The sequence below is a fragment of the Polypterus senegalus genome, chromosome 3 (genome assembly GCF_016835505.1).
Source record: "Polypterus senegalus isolate Bchr_013 chromosome 3, ASM1683550v1, whole genome shotgun sequence".
Lineage (NCBI taxonomy): Eukaryota > Metazoa > Chordata > Cladistia > Polypteriformes > Polypteridae > Polypterus > Polypterus senegalus.
This window is the reverse complement of record NC_053156.1, coordinates 151527985-151545582: the sequence shown is the minus strand read 5'-3', so window position 1 is coordinate 151545582 and position 17598 is coordinate 151527985. Positions and strand designations below refer to the sequence as shown.

The 17598-nt window shown below is 36.0% G+C and overlaps 1 protein-coding gene across 2 annotated transcripts in view; it reads left to right on the top strand.

Annotated features, from left to right (window-relative positions):
- The window catches only part of snx14 (sorting nexin 14), a 217900-nt gene that overhangs the window by 185839 nt on the left and 14463 nt on the right, over positions 1 to 17598 (top strand). For both annotated transcript variants that reach the window (XM_039748070.1, XM_039748069.1), the window contains 2 exons: positions 4965 to 5088; positions 15694 to 15858. In XM_039748070.1, coding sequence (XP_039604004.1) covers positions 4965 to 5088; positions 15694 to 15858 — 289 coding nt within the window. The remainder of the gene's footprint in view (positions 1 to 4964; positions 5089 to 15693; positions 15859 to 17598) is intronic.

Genomic DNA, 17598 nt, shown 5'->3' with positions numbered 1-17598 from the left:
TGAGATTGAATCTGTTTCTGCCTCTTTCGCACACCCACACACACATTCATCCATGAAAATGTCACTATTTGAAAACGCTATGCCATTGAACATTTTTTTTTCCGATCTTGCCCATACTTTAAGAAGTCTGTCTGCATTTTCAGTACCATGCACCATAACGTGGAGCACAGGCAAGTACAGTGTTATCATCTATGCACTTGCTATTATATCCAGTGACTGATGATGCATAATCCTCTAATTTGATCAGATTGCAACAAGTGGTATCTGCTTTAAACATGGCCCAGTCTGTAAAGTCAAAACAGTCCTACAGGGCTTAAATAGCTTCCTCTGGCCAAACTTTGAGTTGTTTGAGAATTGGTTTGGACCGTTTAAGCAGTGTTCTGTATGCAGGCATAATAAAAATGAGATCAGAAAAACTGAGATGTAAGTGGGGTATGGCTTTGTAAGCATCACGAGAGTTTGTAAACAAAAGGTCAATTTTTGGCGTTTTTCAGCCGTGGTTGGAAACTTCACTTGTTAATGTGAAACCTGAGAAAAACTGTCTTTTTCCCTCATTTCTCACTGGGTTATCTGTTGAAGTATGAGGTCATGCAGCTTGTTGTTCAGTGAGAAAACATTTGAAAGCAGGATAGAAGGGAACACCGACCTGATCTGTGTCTTTTTTTTTTCCTATCATCATCGCTCCCGTTTCCATTCACATGGCTTGCAAGTCTTTCTTTCAAAGCCAACTTGTATGAAGCTGTGTTCCAGTAGCCTGATCTTTGCAAAATGCCAAGGCTTCTCAGCTTCTTGTGTGCTGAGCAGTGATCAGTGATGTAAAACAGTGTATAGCGACAGTGCTTTTTTTTCTGGATTATATACACACCACAATCCACATGAGTGACAAGATTAACACAGCCTCTGTGTGTGCTGCTATCTAACAGAAATAATGTATTTGTAGGAAGAGATAAGGAAGGCTTTGAAAGAAGAAAGGTAAAGCTACATTCAGCATGAGTAAATATGAATTCCAACATGCAGTAATGACGACCAAGACTGCAAATAGGGACAAGTTGGAAAATAAAATAAGCAGTTACATCAGATATGTCTTTGGACACCTTTAGTTAATTACTTACTTCAAACTAATCACTGTTTTGCATACTGATGACCACTCCCGCCAAAACAGATGGTATAAATTCTGCTACAGAATTGATGTTCAAAACAAGATGAAGCAGCACATTGAACAGAAGCAACTAGCTATGTGTCTTCAACCACTATTTATTGTTCAGGGGCATGAACTAAAAGTCAGCTTCTTAACACACAGGATAGCATCTGGACCTGACCTTGCTTCAGCATGGATGCTTAAATCTGTGCTAATCATCATGTCCCAGTTTTACACATTTTTAACTCCGTCATTTCAGCATGCTTAAGTTCCAAACTCCTTTAAAATGACTACTGCAACACCTTTTTTTTAAAGACATCCACTGTACGTTACCTCAATGACTACTGACCTGTCACCGTGATATCTGTCAGAATGAATGTGTTTGATCGACTCACAGCTATTTCCCATTTAACCTGCACTTGAAACTACTAGCTTGTCTACAGAGGTGATGGGTCAGCAGGGGATTCAGTAACTTTAGGGCTACAAAATTTTCTTCAACATCTGGAATCACATACCCTTTAAGTCCAGATAGTCTTTATTTCCAAATTCTCAACCTTAAACACAGTTACTCATTGCAAGAGTTTTGAAGGAATGTAACAAATATTAGTCAGTCCATGTCTTACTATCTTATTGTTTTCTGGTGAAACAAACAATATTTCTAAACCTCACAGCTTTTGCACAAGTTTCCTACAAGGTTGTATCTTATCCTCATTGATTTATTTGTTGTGCATGAACTGCTGAATTTCATTTACAAAAGTAACAGTGGTCAGTTCTATGGATATCGATCGTATGGGTCTCATTATAAACTATGACAAGACTAAATATAGCAAATGGGGAAAAACTTTTCAGATGGAGCAGCCTCAGTAATCCCAAAGTAAATATCAAGAAAGCAAAAAAATGGTGGTGGACTTTAAGCAAGCCAGAAAGATCACCCTTACTTTTATTAAAAAAAAAAAAAAAAACTAGCGTTGAGGAGAACAATATGGATTCATTGATGTTAAGCAATCAGTTACTTAATTGCTTTGCTTTTGACAATACAGATGATTCATTAGAAATTTTGGTAAGGCTCCCACCTTGTCTTTATCTTACTCATTAGACGGTATTTCCCAGCCATTAGAATTGCATCAAAGTGACTAAAGTACACTTTTTTAAATAAACTGAACAATAATATAATTTATTGATATAAAAATGATTAAAGAACTATGTTAAGTGGCTTATGTATTAACATAAATGATGGTACTCAAGACACAGAAAATGCTGTTTGTATTTAGAGAGCTCACTTGTGATCTAATGCATAGGCAGTCGATAAGAGGTTGTTCAGCCTTTTTGCTGCAACTCTAGACTTTTGACACCAAAACTACAGTAGATTTTCAGCTTAGTTTAAGGGGTTCACTAAAAATATTGTATGAGCCGTTTAGAAATTACATACATTTTTCTGCATAGCACCCCCACCATACTCAAAAGTATTTAGACATTTGACTGACAAGCTGTTCCATAGCCAGGTGGGAGAAGGTCCTTCATTATTCCATTAACTATTAAGCAGTTAAATGGTCTGGAATTTGGAAGCTGTCACTGTGAACTCTCAGTATGAGGTCCAAGGAGCTATCCATGCAAGTAACAATAGTTCGTCATTAGCATGAGAAAACAAAACAAATGCTTTAGAGAGATAGCAGAAACACGAGGTGTGGTCAAGTCAACCATTTTGTACATTCATAAAAGAAGGAACACAGTGGGTGAACTCAGCAACATAAGAAGGTCTGGAAAACCACAGAAGACAGCTGTGCTGAATGATTGCAGAATTCTGTCCTTGGTGAAGAAGAACCCATTCACAACATTTAGCCAAACCAAGAACACTCTCTGGGAGTTAGACCTATCATCACCAAAGGCTGCAATCAAGAGAAGACTTCATGAAAGTAATGACAGTGTGTTTACCATAAGTTGAAAACCACTGGTAAATCTCAAGCGTAGGAAGGACAGATTAAACTTTGCCAGAAAGCATTTTTTAAAAGCCTGTCCAGTTCTAGAATACTTTTCTTTAGACAAAGGAAACTAAGATCAATATATACCAGAATGCTGGAAAGAGAATAATATGGAGAAGAGAAGAAACGGCAATATAATGAATCAATGAATACCATATCATCTGTGAAACATGGTGGAGGCAGGTTTATGGCATGATCATGAATAGCTGCGAATGGAAGTCATTTACTTGTGTTTGTTGATGATGTGACTGCTGGCAGAAGTAGCAGGATGAATTCTAAAGTTTATAATGCTATACCTTCTGCTCAGATTTAGCCAAATGATACAAAACTTCACAGTACAGATGGACAGTGAGCCAAATCATTTTATGAAAGCAAACCAAGTACTTTTCAACACAAAGTAGTGGAATACTCCTCCAAGGCCAAGTCAATCAACTCACCCCAAACCAATTTCATTTCCATTGCTGAAGATAAAACTGATAGCAGAAAGTCCAATGAACAAGCAGCACCGGAAGACAGCTGCAGTAAAGGCCTAACAAAGTATCCCTAGGGTTCTAGACTAAAGGCAGTTACTGACTGTAAAAGGATTTTCAAACAAATATTGAAAATTATCATTATATTTATGATTATCTTAGCTTGTTCAAATGCTTTTGAGCCCCTGCAAATGGTGGGGGGGGATCTGTGCAGAAAAATGGCTGTCATACCTAAGCAGCTCATACAACGTTTTTTGGTAAACCCCTTAAATTAAAGTTGTAAGTCTACCAATCATATAATGATTGCTTAATTTCAAATCCATTGTGGTGGTGAAAATCGTGTTACTCACCAAATTCTTACAGACCAAACTGTAAAAAATTACCTACCCGTAGGAGACAGAGCATGACATTTATTCTTTCTTGTTTAAGATGGTCCTTTTTCTCCTGGCATTGTTTTTTTTAGACCGTAACATACACATTTTCATAAAAGTTTCCCGTATTGTGTACATCTATATATTTATTTCACGAGATATCTACTTAACAGATTTACATCGGGTTTTTTTCTATCATTTGCTTAAACATTCTGGTTGATTTTGCGACTTTGTGCAAAGTTTCACAGTTGGCTTGCAGTACTGATTTATTTGATTTGTGCGAGAGATTGGCTGCGGGGAGGGGGGAGAGGCCCTCCTCACTCACATCCCAGCCCCCGTTTAAGTCGGTCTACCTCTTGCCACGTGTTGGAGTATACCTTACCTCTGCTTAGCTAGTGACACCTGTTTGTTCAACAGACAATAGCATGTACAGATTTTTAAGGAGTAACATTTGACGTTTTTGAGAGAAAGATCAGAGCTACTTGTGTTTTAGAGGGTAGCTGCTGATTGCCAGACATATCACGGCCCCGTGCTTTTCTCTCCATGTGGGGGACACTCTCCCGTCAGAGTTGAACACAATCAAATACAGTCCCAATGTTTGACGTTGGAGCGTGCCCATCTTCTGCTTGGCCAGAATGACATTTTTTTTTTTTTATTTTATGATTTTTAAAATTTGTCCTTTCACTAGTACATGGACGGAGCCACAGGGTACAGCTAGTATGTGACAAATTAAATTTTAAGATTGTAAAACTATGTAAATCTCATATTTATAATTTTCCCATATTTTTATTACAAAGTTTTATCATTTTAAATTAAGTTGACCAAGTAACTGTAAGACATAATATTTTTGAAAGTTTCAAAAACATTTATTAATGCTGAGTCTGCTAAGATTTGCCTATCAAGATTTAGTATAAATATATTTATTTTATAGTGAAATATTTATTGCTTTTGGAATTTAATTGTATATGTCTTTTGTATATTTTTATGTTTAACTATTGTTTTTCAGCTTTTCAATGATTTGTTCAAAAACAATGCCAACCGATCAGAGTATACAGAGAAAAAACATAATCAAAACTACTTCATGGAGGTGATAACAGTGGAAGGAGTCTATGATTGTTTGATGTATGTTGGTAAGTCAAATCACTAACTGAATCAAGATGATTATAATATCCATTATTAGCAAGCATTTTGTTGTTGAATTCAAGGCAGTTGAGTTTTGCATTACAGAGAAGGTAGGAAAAACTAAATGCTGTTTTAGGATGGTATTTTTTTAATGGTGGAAATAAAGCAAGCCTCAATAAGGGGATGGTGGGGCTAATAAAAATAACTATGGAAAGTATTTTCAACTTAATACGTCTTGTAGAGTGCAGTTAAAACTAAAATGCACTGAGAGTGCTAAAATGGAACCCATTTGTGAGGGTAGATAATATTGTCTTTTCCAATGAATTCTTGATGTTAAGCTCTTTAATGCATGACAACTGTGCTCACATATTTTCATGGTGATACTGATTGGACAAGTAGGTACTTTGCATGTTGACATTTTGGACATTGGCAATGGAAAGTAGCCATTTTTCACAGAACTTCAGTTATTTTGCAGGGAAGGGAATCAAAGGAAGTCGATGGATTTCAGTATGTTTAGCTGATTTCATCACTGTGCTTACTGTAGGACTGCATGTTCACCTTCAAAAGGCAGATGCTTGTTCTCCAGATATCATCTGAGAGTACTGTTGGTAATAATGAATATGATATTGTTCAGAGAGCATGACACTCGTCTAGCTTCAATACATGCCTAAGAGAGTTTTGTATTCAAGAAGCATGCATAAAATGATTTTACTTATAAAAATGGTTTCCTTTATCTTGTTTAATTTTGTTATTGTATAGACCAGTCTTTCCCAACCTCGGTCCTGGAGGCACACTGTGGCTGCAAGTTTTTGTTCCAACCAGCTTCTGTTTTTAATTGGACTCGTGGGCTAATTAAGTGATATGTTATTTCCCAAGTTGTGTGTTTTGGTAACAATATAGAAATTAGAAAACTTAGTTTGTATATATATTGTGAGCTGGAGGGCTGATCGCACCTCAAATAGAGACAAACGCCCCTGGGAAAACCACAAAGCCTGAAACACTGACTACCCTCACTTTGCTCCTTATCCTTGCACTATAACGCGTAATACAAGCCTCATGTACTCCGACTTAAAAGCCGTCTTGCGCCTGTCAGATTTGGAATTGATTGTTTGCTTTTATCTCTCTCTCTGCTCCTAGCGGAACTGTTATCTCTGACTTGTCATGGAGCACGTTTAAGCTCATGTGTTTGCAGTGCTTGAATAAAAATCCTTCTTGTTTCTACGACCTCCTGTATCTCTGTGCAAATCTGTGACCCAAGCGTTATATATATATATACAGTATATATATATATATATATATATATATACATACAGTATATATATATATATATATATACATATATATATATATATATATATATATATATATATATATATATATATATATATACATATATATATATATATATATATATACATATATATAAAATGTACCAAGCAGTTATATGGGAATAATGTATTTTTATCTTGATTTTCATTCTACTTTTCTAGGCGTTCTAATTGTTGAATTAATTCATTATTTACTAATAAGTGGGTCTGATGATAAAGTAGTTACAGTACAGTAAAGTAGTTACTGATTATTCAGTGTTGTTTGCTAGCATTTCTGCTATGCTCATTTTTAATTGTCATTGATAAGATACAACAAAGGGGGGAAAACTGCACAGAGAAAGGGCAAAATATAATGAAATCAGCCAAAGAGAGTTAAGCATTTAAATTTATAGAAAAAGCAGAAATATTTCTAAATGTCTTATAAATGTAAAAATCATGTTGCTGTGCTTTTCTGAATGTAGAATAAAAGAAAAATAATACCAGCTAATTAAATGAGATCAGTGTTATCAGGTATTGTCACTGTTTAGGAATCCGGTTGGAACAAAAACCTGCAGCCACAGTGTGCCCCCAGGACCGAGGTTGGGAAACACTGGTATAGACTTATCTTTTTTCAAAATATGTTCCAGCCTGGGATTTACAGTAATCATTACAAGTGAACCTTGAATCGGATTTGATTGTCTTTATAGATAGAGCTTTTTTCATGTAGGTAGTGGATAAAAAAAAAAAAGGTTGCTAAATCCATTTTACTAACATCCAAGTTATTAGTTGGATATGCTGGGAAGACCAATATATAAACCTACATTGGAAAATTGTTAAACAAATTTCAGCTTTTATAAGAGAATTTCAACTAGCTTAGTATCTGAGTTGCATTATTTCTTATTTTTCAGACCAGAATTTGTATGGGTTACAAAGGTATATATAAAAAAACTGGTACTTCTGCTGTTGATTTATGCAACATAATCAAATTTTTAATTTTGGTCTGTGAAAAGTATTCTTCCCTTATTATATTTAACTGAATTAAATTAATAGTTAAATTTGCTGCTTGAAGTTTTGGCTAACAATGAGACCCAATTGGGACCCATTCTAAATCCAACTTCCCTTGTCCACTTACCATCACAGTGAGATTTTTAGTTGTCACATTCTAGTACTGTGATAAAAGGAAATTCCTGGTATTCTCAAGAAAAACGTCTTTCTGGTAAGGCTTATAAAACCATTTCTTATGCTCTTGAGCTCCACTGAAATCATATTGTTAACACAGAGAATGTTTTGGACTTTAGGCAATCATTTGGCCATCTAACAATAAAATATCCCATTACATCATAAAGAACCTTTTAAACATCACCCAGAGATTCTCAGTCCTCTCTCAGCTCACCTACAAGAATGTAATGTTAGAAAGATGCTAGGCAAAATTAAATTATTGGCATAGCTGCATGTGGTAAACAATTAAAACGAACATACTTCTTACTTCATGTATATTAAAATACACCTGGATAAAACTCTACAATTCTTTGGACAGCTGAATCAAAAGTGAAACCTTTTGGCAGACCAATGTATTGGCCTTATTATATATAGACCTTATTATATTTATTATTATTATTATTAGATAAAAGCCTACACTACACTCCACAGTAAAAACATACTAAGTATGAACTTGCACAATAATAGTCTAAGGTGACAGTGTGATTTGGGAGTTCATTGCTATATGAAAACTCAAAACAGCATATCACAAAAGGAGCTATGAATTTCCATTTGTAGATCACTGAAACAAGTCACACTGTCATTCTAAAAGCTTAAGTGCATCTTGGTTATGCAGCAATACAAATTTATAAAGCAAAAAAACAAGCCAATATTAGCATTGCTGAAAAAAGAATATTAGATCTAAATCCATTTCTGTGGATGTGTTGCATTACAAATGGATGGTTTGTTTATTAGTTCAGGTATATCCATATGTCCATAAACTCACTGGAAAATGATTGGAAAGTAGATATAAAGCAAGGATCATCAGGCTTGTCTGGTGATAACTGGTGTAATCAACTTATGCATAGCAGACTGAAAAGGAGAATGGGAAGGCATTCAGGTTGAGCATGCATATCGTTATTCAGAAATTTATTAACAAGTAGTGCCTGTCTTTTGTAAAGGTTATGATCAGTGTTATTCCATAATTTAGCTTGATTATTCATTTTGAATGTATGTTGACTTGCCAATTAGATATTTATGGTATTGAGCCCATGATTGCATGGATTTCCCAGAGATGATGGGTACATGATGCAAGATAACTTACTTTTAAAATAAATCCACATTGTACTAAGTATGTAAAAATAAACAAATGGTAAAGTCACATAAAATGCATAGCATATAATCATAGCCTTCATTGAGGATGAACTAATTCCACGATTATCCTTTTTACTCACACTTGTTTCTAAATGAAGCAAATGTTACAGCGTCTTTATTGGAGGCAAGATTCTCTATTATAGACCGCCAGTGCTGCAAAGAATGCTGGAGGCGATCTGTTTGGTTTAAATGTATGGCTGCATGAAGGTTTGCATCTCAGGTTTACCTATATCATGCAGGCATATGACTGTGTACCTTTCAGTATTTTTAGAGGACGTCAATATTTGCATACTTCAGTACAAATAATGTATGCATTTTGTTTATTTATAACTGCAGTTCTCAACCTTTCCAGTGCCACGAGCCTTTAATACAATTGCCCATGCTGTTGTGACCCCAACCGTAAAATTTTTTCCGTTGCTACTTCATAGCTTTAATTTTGATACTGTTATGAATCGTAATGTAAATATCTGATATGCAGGATGTATTTTCATTGTTACAAATTGAACATAATTAAAGCATAGCGATTAATAACAAAAACAATATGTAATTATATATTGTGAAATATTTATTTCTAATTACATTATAAATTAAATTTTGTCTTTATGACTTACGTTTATTTGTTTTTCTTCATTGTGTATTAAACTTTATTCACCGTATTCATGTTGTATACTTATGTGAAAATATGAAAAGCATGGCGTAGCATGGGTAACAGTCTTAATATCACAACAGTAAACTACATTGCTACAAAATTGTTGCAACAGTATGCGATCATCTTCTGCAACAAGTCTATTTCTGTATTTAGACTTGATAACCAACAGTGGAACACCCTGAAGGTTGAGGCTGTTCTTCTTTCTCACCAGATCAGAAATTCTCGCCCTGGGCAGATCTTATACTCTTTTCCTCCTTTTTAAATTTTGCAAGAGCACAGTTTTGGAACCATAATTGTTAGCTTCTTCCTTGCGAAGGGCTTGACTATGCACAAAGATAAACACAAAAGAGCACAAAAGTTAACTCTTTACACAGCGAAACACATTGATGCTGAATGAGTGAGATGAGACTTCCTGGATAACGCAGCGGAATCGAATTCGGCGCTCCGTTGCTAAGCCAATCAGCACACAGGAACTTAACTGTGCGCTCTGATTGGGTAGCTTCTCAGCCATCCGCCAATAGCGCCCCTTGTATGAAATCAACTGGGCAAACCAACTGAGGAAGCATGTACCAGAAGTAAAAAGACCCATTAACCGCATAAACCTGCAAAGCGGCGAAAAATCTGTGTTACATATTTAGATATGCTTACATATAAAATCCGTGATAGAGTGAAGCCGCAAAAGTGAAAGCGCGATATAGTGAGGGATTAGTGTAGACAAAACCCATATTTCCAATGGTCTTAGGCGACCCCTGGCAAATCGTCGTTCGACCCCTGATGGGGTCACGACCCACAGGTTGAGAACCGCTGATTTATAAAGATTTATGGTCAGATATTTTCCAAAAAATTTTTATTAAAATGTTGCTAGTAATATTTCATTAAGGGCTTAAGTGATTCCGAATAAGGAACCTGAATCTGTTTTTGGTCTTTATTGTGGATTAAAATTGGTCATTGCTGATTATCTAACAAGTAAAAATACTTGACAACTGTATGAACTCTCATCCTAACCCTAAAACTTTAAATGGATTTAGTAAATGGACAATGATTAAAAATGGTTGTCACTGTTTCGTTGATTTTTGACTATATTTAATTTATACCATGACCTTAAAGGGCAGTGTACAAAACTAAATTGAAAGCTCAAAATCAAATCGAAAAGCACAATAGCATATCAGAAAATCACCCATTGTTTGCAATTGCTTTTTACGTACTGTACATGTAATGTTAAAAGTTCATATTAAAATGCAAACTTTGAAAAAATGTTCAAAAACTTTGACCAACTCTGCCAAGTGCACTGAAGTCAAAGGGTAATGTGGAAGAAAATAAGCCAGAATATTTTATTTTACTATATATACTCGCGTTTAAGTTCTCCCGCGGATAAGTCATGGCTTGATTTTACCATATAATTATCTGGATTTTGTAATGTTGGTCATATAAGTCAAATGCGGAAAACTCACACTATTGGTACAAGAGATTATGATATGCTAATGCCCACCTAACCATGGAGCACACTGCCTTTTTTTTCTGTGTATTGCACCTATGTGACCACACGGTAATACCTGAACTATTCCAAAGCGATGTTTGCACTGTTTTGTGTTTTTTGTATCTCACACCCTCATACACCTTTACCATAAGAGCATCCCTTATCAACGATGTAATGTTTGATCAGGAGAAACTATGAAGCTGGTTTTAAATTAAAAGTTGTTAAGGTAGAAAAAGAATTTGGTAACTGCACTGCTGCAACAAAATTCGATGTGTCTGAAAAACTGGTGCGAGGTTGGAGGAAGCAAGAAGATGTAAGAAAATAATAAGTGTCACATTTTTGAGTGGGCATACAAGTCAGGGTCTGATTTTATGATCGATTTTTAGGGTTTCAAGACCCGACTTATATGTGAATATATACGGTAACCAATGGATGTCTTTAATAGCATTAATGTTGATCCAGAACTTTACAATGTCAGTTAAAGCAGTCTACAGTTTTTTTTAGCTTAGAAATTCCCCTAATCATCCCATAAATCTTAGTTCATACCAACAAGTGATGGGTCATGTCTGGTTATCCTTAGCAAACATTTATCAGCTTTGCTAGTTACAGAGACCATTAATTGTCTTATCAATAACTCCCTGTCCTTGAAACTCCAAAATTCTCTGTACCTATAAAGATACAGATTTGGTTACAACTTAAAGAAAATAAATAGTATGAAACTATTTAAGAAACGCAGTTCATTACTTCTTGTTAAACAATGACATATTTTCCTAGTGATAGAATTTAAAGTTAACTGAACAGAATACAAATCCTGAATAGTCATTTGCAGTTTGAGCTTCTATTCTTTCACAGAAAGGAGGAGCTGAATTAGGTTTGAGTGGATTATAGTGGGTCATTTGTCTTTTAAATGATCACAAATGGCCACAAACTAACTAGGTAGATAAAATATACATCATTTTAGTCACAGAGTTCCAGTTGTTGGGGCACACATTGGCCATTCAATTTAAATATCTTTTTTGTTACTTACTGTATGTACAGGTGAAGATGCTTCACACCTTTTCCATTATGAAGAAAGAAACTCCATGCAAATACAGTGGAACCTCGGATCATAATTCGTTCCAAACCTCTGGTCGTAAACCGATTTGGTCGTGAACCGAATCATTTTCCCCATAGGATTGTATGTAAATACAATTAATCCATTCCAGACCGTACGAACTGTATGTAAATATTTTTTTTTTTAAAGATTAAACACAAATATAGTTAATTACACCATAGAATGCACAGTGTAATAGTAAACTAATATAAAAACATTGAATAACACTGACACAAAACACTCAGGCTTCCTGCTCAGCTAAACGAGCAGGCTCGCTCTCTCTCAGCAGCAGGCACCCTCTCTCTCTCTATCTCTCTCTCTCTCTCTCTCTCTCAGCAGCATGCACTCTCTCTCTCTCTCTCTCTCAGCAGCACGCAAGCCCGTGCTCTCTCTCTCTCTCTCTCTCTCTCCTTTTCTCTCTCTCTCTCAGCAGCACATGCTCTCTCTCCCTCTCCGTAACATTGCAGCAGTTTGCGCCATAGCCTTGCAAGTCGATCGCTGTATAAACATCTTATTTTAATGAGTTTTAAGCATTAGTGGGAAGGAACATTTGAACAAATCCGAACTTTATTTAAAAGCCAACAACAAGCAACCAAGAAAATAACATTACAGGAGTTTGCGCTATAGCCTTGCAACCGATCGCTGTATAAACACTTTTTTTAATGAGTTTTAAGCACAGGGGGAAAAAAATGAACATTTGAAAAAAGTGAAAAGTAACACCGCAACAATTCATGCTACAAACCGAAAAATGAACATTTGAAAAATCCGTAATACAAAAACTGACCTTGCATGGGTCGAGTTCTGGTATGAAGTGAGGAGGAACTGGGTGGAGAGGAGGTTACAGTTTTGAGGGAGAGTCTGGCTCCACGATGGAGGGATGTTTTCCTTCAGGTGTTTTTTCTCGTGTGATTTCTTAGGTTTCTGGTGTTTTTAGCTGTTTTGCTGGTGGGAGCAAAAGCATTATGCAGCCATTCCAAAAACAAAGTCCTTGTGACCCAACCCTTTGTGTTTGCCCTCCACATCACTGGCAGTCTGGCTTTGCTTACATTATGCTGCTTGAAAGCACGAGGGTTCTCAAATTGGTAAATTAATAAACTGGTAAACAGTTTTTCCACCTCTTCCAGCACTTGAGGTGTCTGCCTGGTTAACGCTTTAACTCCTTTTGCAACATCAGCTGCTTTAATAGATCCTTCCTGCTTTAGAATAGTCGAAATCGTAGGTTTTGACTTCTTGTACTCGGAGGCAAGATCAGTAACACGAATGCCACGCTCAATACTTTTCAATAATTTCTTTTTTTTACTTCGATTTCAATTTTCTGCAAAACTTTCTTCTCACCACTCTTCACTTGCTTAGAAGCCATGGCTAACTGCAAAAGCACACAAAATACTGTAGAGCACAAAGAGATCACAGATAAAGCACGCACGTCTGACTGAGAACAATGAACAGGGAGCGGCTCAACACGTGCTTAAATACAGTAATCGGCGTGTACGAACCGAAAGGGAAATGAAATAGAGCACAAAGAGTTCACAGGGAAAGCATGCACACATGTGCAAGCACGCACGTCTGACCGAGAACAATGCAACACGTGTGGAAATCATCAGCGCACAAACCGAAAGGGAAACTGGCTTGTTCGTATACCTAGTGTGTGGTCATAAACCGAGGCAAAAGTTTGGCAAACTTTTTGGTCGTAAACCGAGTTGTACGTGTACCGAGACGTTCGTGAACCGAGGTTCCACTGTAGTATTAAATTTTGTTATTTCTCAGTATCTCCTATGTTTTCTGACGAGGGAGGGGAGGCCTTCTTTACAGCTTGTTTTGACTGGTATATGCTGGCACATGTCAAATTACACATACAAGTTAGCAAAAAAGTGCTGCTTAGTATTCTCATTGTGTTATTCTCAGCTAATGTACCATTCCAATGAAAGTACTTTTTTTTTTTTTTTTAAATGGATACATGATGGAAATCGTACTGATTGGGTTATGACGTCACTGCACGTGGCTGCTACATTTCTGTGATGTCATGCTGGCCTCACACAGCAACATGGGGCACTAGAAAAAAAATATTTGTCTAGGCTGGCCACATTTCATGCAGATTTCCAGGAAAATATTAAGTGAACAAGGTCACTGGCAAACAGAGTTTATGCTCTGCAAACAATGCTTTAGCAAATTTAGACAACACTATTTATAGTAGAAAAATATTAAAAATGATAATTACTTGGTGTTAACATGTGCAATTAACACACAAAATTTCTGTGATAAAATTTTATAACGCAGCATCTAAATGTGTTAATTAAATTCAGATAATTTGACTAACCTTCACTCACAGAGAATGGGAGAAATTGCATCTGATTCAAAAGGTTCTTGACCCCAATTGCTCTGCTACAGAATTAATGCCTCTACACTGGCCAATTGTATTGTCTTTAACGTCATTACCATTATCCCTGAGATCAGCCGGTGGTAGTTACACACACACTGCTTTTCCTTGAGTTTATTAATTTAAAATGAATATCATCTGTTGACATAACTTCTTTTTTTTCTATATCTTTTCATAGCATTTTAAGCTTTGACTTTGCAAACTCTCTTTCTTGCCATATACAGTACATGTTGGCGCAGTGGTGGCACTTCTGCCCTGCAGTAATAATCAAGTTTTTTTTCCCTGAGTGTTCCCTTCGTGGATTTTGCACATTTTACCTATTTTTGTGTGGGTTTGCACCGGTTTCCACACACAGTTCAAAGACACACAGGTTACGTGTTTACGTGTGTGTTTGTATGTTCACCCTGCAATGTACTGGCACCCTGTCCAGGTGGTGTTCCTGCTTAGTGCCGCTGCCCCATGACCCTTGACCTGGATAAGCAAAGTTAGTCTTTGTAGTCAGCAACACCCCCTGCCAAATAACTGTTCCCATGGACCTGGCCTCTGATGGCCTCGTTCCTCCTCCAGAAAAACAGTTGTTGAGCGATACAGACATGACCAACAAAATTACATTGACTTAGATCTATTACAGTAGTGGAAGCTACATGAAGTCAAACACCCAGTCCTGGCTAAGTTAGGTAGAAAATATTAATAATTCCTGGCCACTACTGTCCCTTGTGAACATTTATTTTCTGCATGTGTTGTTAATATAAAAAGGGCATCCTTTGAACTGACATGTTTTGTGTAAAATGGTGTGCTTAAGAAATCGTCTGAATAAATATTCATAAAATCAATAATGTATTTTATTTTTTTTATCTTCATATCATTTTAATGACCGTACTATTGGCAGAAATAATCGAAGTCTTGACTAATTTGAATTTTCAAAAAAAATTGCTTTTGACTGATTAGGGATTCACCATTTATTCAGTTGTTTCTGTTACACAATACTATTAGTAAACTAACTTGAATAATTTAATATGCTTAGAAGAGCGGCTATTAAAACTATTTTCTATTAGGAAGTAATCAAAGTTTTTTTCTTCTTTTTAGAAAAATATTAATATACTTGAAGGAAAATAGTAAAAGTTTGATTAAAGCTCAGTTGATTTCAATAAAAAAAGTTTTAATTGTGCACATGATTATAGCCCTGGTAAAAATTGATTAAAGGTATTACCACTTTATGGAATAGTTTTCTTTTTCCAGTGACTGAATTGCTTCTTAAAAATGGATACAGCAACATATTAGACTTAATTTTATTTTTAAAAGCTTTCAAAAATTAAAGAGATCTAAACTTTTTGTTTCTCCCCCCTATGTACAAATTATAGCACGGGTTGTGTTCCATGTACCGGACTGGTTACATCATCTGTTGAGTGGAGGAAGGATTCTTTTCAAGAATACTCTTGAGGCCTATGCTGATTATTATTTGAAATACAAGTTAGATCAGGTTCTTCAGGAGCACAGAGCTGTTTCATTAATAACACTTTTAAGAGGTATGTATTTTCTTGTGTTTTATCTTTTAAAAAAACTGCTTCATTTTATCACATTTTTTTATAATGCAGCATTTTTCCAGTTGTCACAGTAAACAGAAAATTAAAGTAACAATTTTTAAACATAAAACCTGGTGGTTGGCGGGTAGGGTTGATTGGATGCAATTAAACATAATAAAAACTAAGAGTTACACAGAAAGTGGCATGATGCATCTTTGTCCTGGGATTCAATCACTGTCAAAAAGTCAGTCAACCAGTCAAAATTATTATTTAGAATAAATTGTAAGTAAGAATGCAAAGTCAAACAGAGGAGTCTAATTTGTAAATAGGTTATATGACACAATCCCCAAACATGGGTTGATTTTTTTTAATATCTTATGAACTGTACCAGTGGTATGTGTGTTAGGTTAATTGCTGTCTCTAAATTGGTGTGATATAAGTGATTATAGGTGTCTAAGTGAGTATGTTAATTCCCTGTAACCATGATCTGGAAAAAAGGTTTGAAAATGGTTGATTGATTAAATATCATTCAGCAGTATATACTTGTACTTAAAATGCACTTCAGCTCTAACTGTAATTCCCCTTAATTTCCTTTGGTGTCTTTAAGTACATGATTCCCTGTTAAGTTGAATTTGCTGGATCTGTTTTATCAATGTCTTTCAGAATTTTGAAGACCTGGTTTAGGTCTCCATGCAGTTTCTTCTGCTCAAGACTAAACAGGTTCAGTTCTCCGAGTCTGCCAAAGTATGACATGTCCTGAAGTCTTGGGATGCACTTGGTTGCTGTCCTTTGCACAGCTTCATAAACATACATACAATGAAACTGAAACAATGTGTCACTAAATAACCTCTTCTTTTAAAATGAAAATAAAATGTACATATATAAAATTGTAAGAGGTTTCTGTCTGCAACACAAAAACTAGTGCACCCCTGGCTGTTGAAGCCCGATCTTGATTAGTTGATAGTTTATGACAAACAACCCCACCCATTATTTTGGCATCCGCCTCACATGACCTTGAATTTTGAGTCTGAGTCTTTCTCAATACCACTGAAGTTGTGGGAGCACACATCCCATAACAGCAAATGCCCCACTGCGCACAAGCAGAACAGAGCCACGGCCATGCAGCATATATGTAGCATTACTAACATGGACCAAACCCCATCTACAGCAACAAGAAAGTTGTATCAGCACATACACAAACCCCTCCCACCATTTCACTGATGATGAACAAGAAACAATAACATGACAAGATACTATCACACATACCAAAGTGAAATATCAGCCTGATATTCCACAGGAGCTGCATTAACAAACGATTCAGAACATACACGCAGCATCCTCTCTTCTCCAACCTTGTGGTAATTTTGAAAACAAAGAATACAATTCCCATCATTTCCATAAATAGACAATTTCATTAACACCTAAAACAATTTCATTATGGGCATGGGCAAAAGTGTGACGTTGTCAAAGATAGCAGCTCCTACGTTTATTTCCTCATCCACTTTGTGAAAGCATTCTCATTCCATCACTGAAATACAACATTTATCTTATGCAGTATATCCTTTTCTCTCATTGTCTGTTGTGTTTAGTCAAGTTGCATTTACAAAAAAAACTTTGGCCCCCTTTATTTAACCCACATCATTTTTGGAGTCCAAAACTGACTTATACAGCATTTTCATTCTACTGCCAATTGTGATGTTATATTTGACATCAACTACGCAGCAGTATTTGCCCCACCGTCTT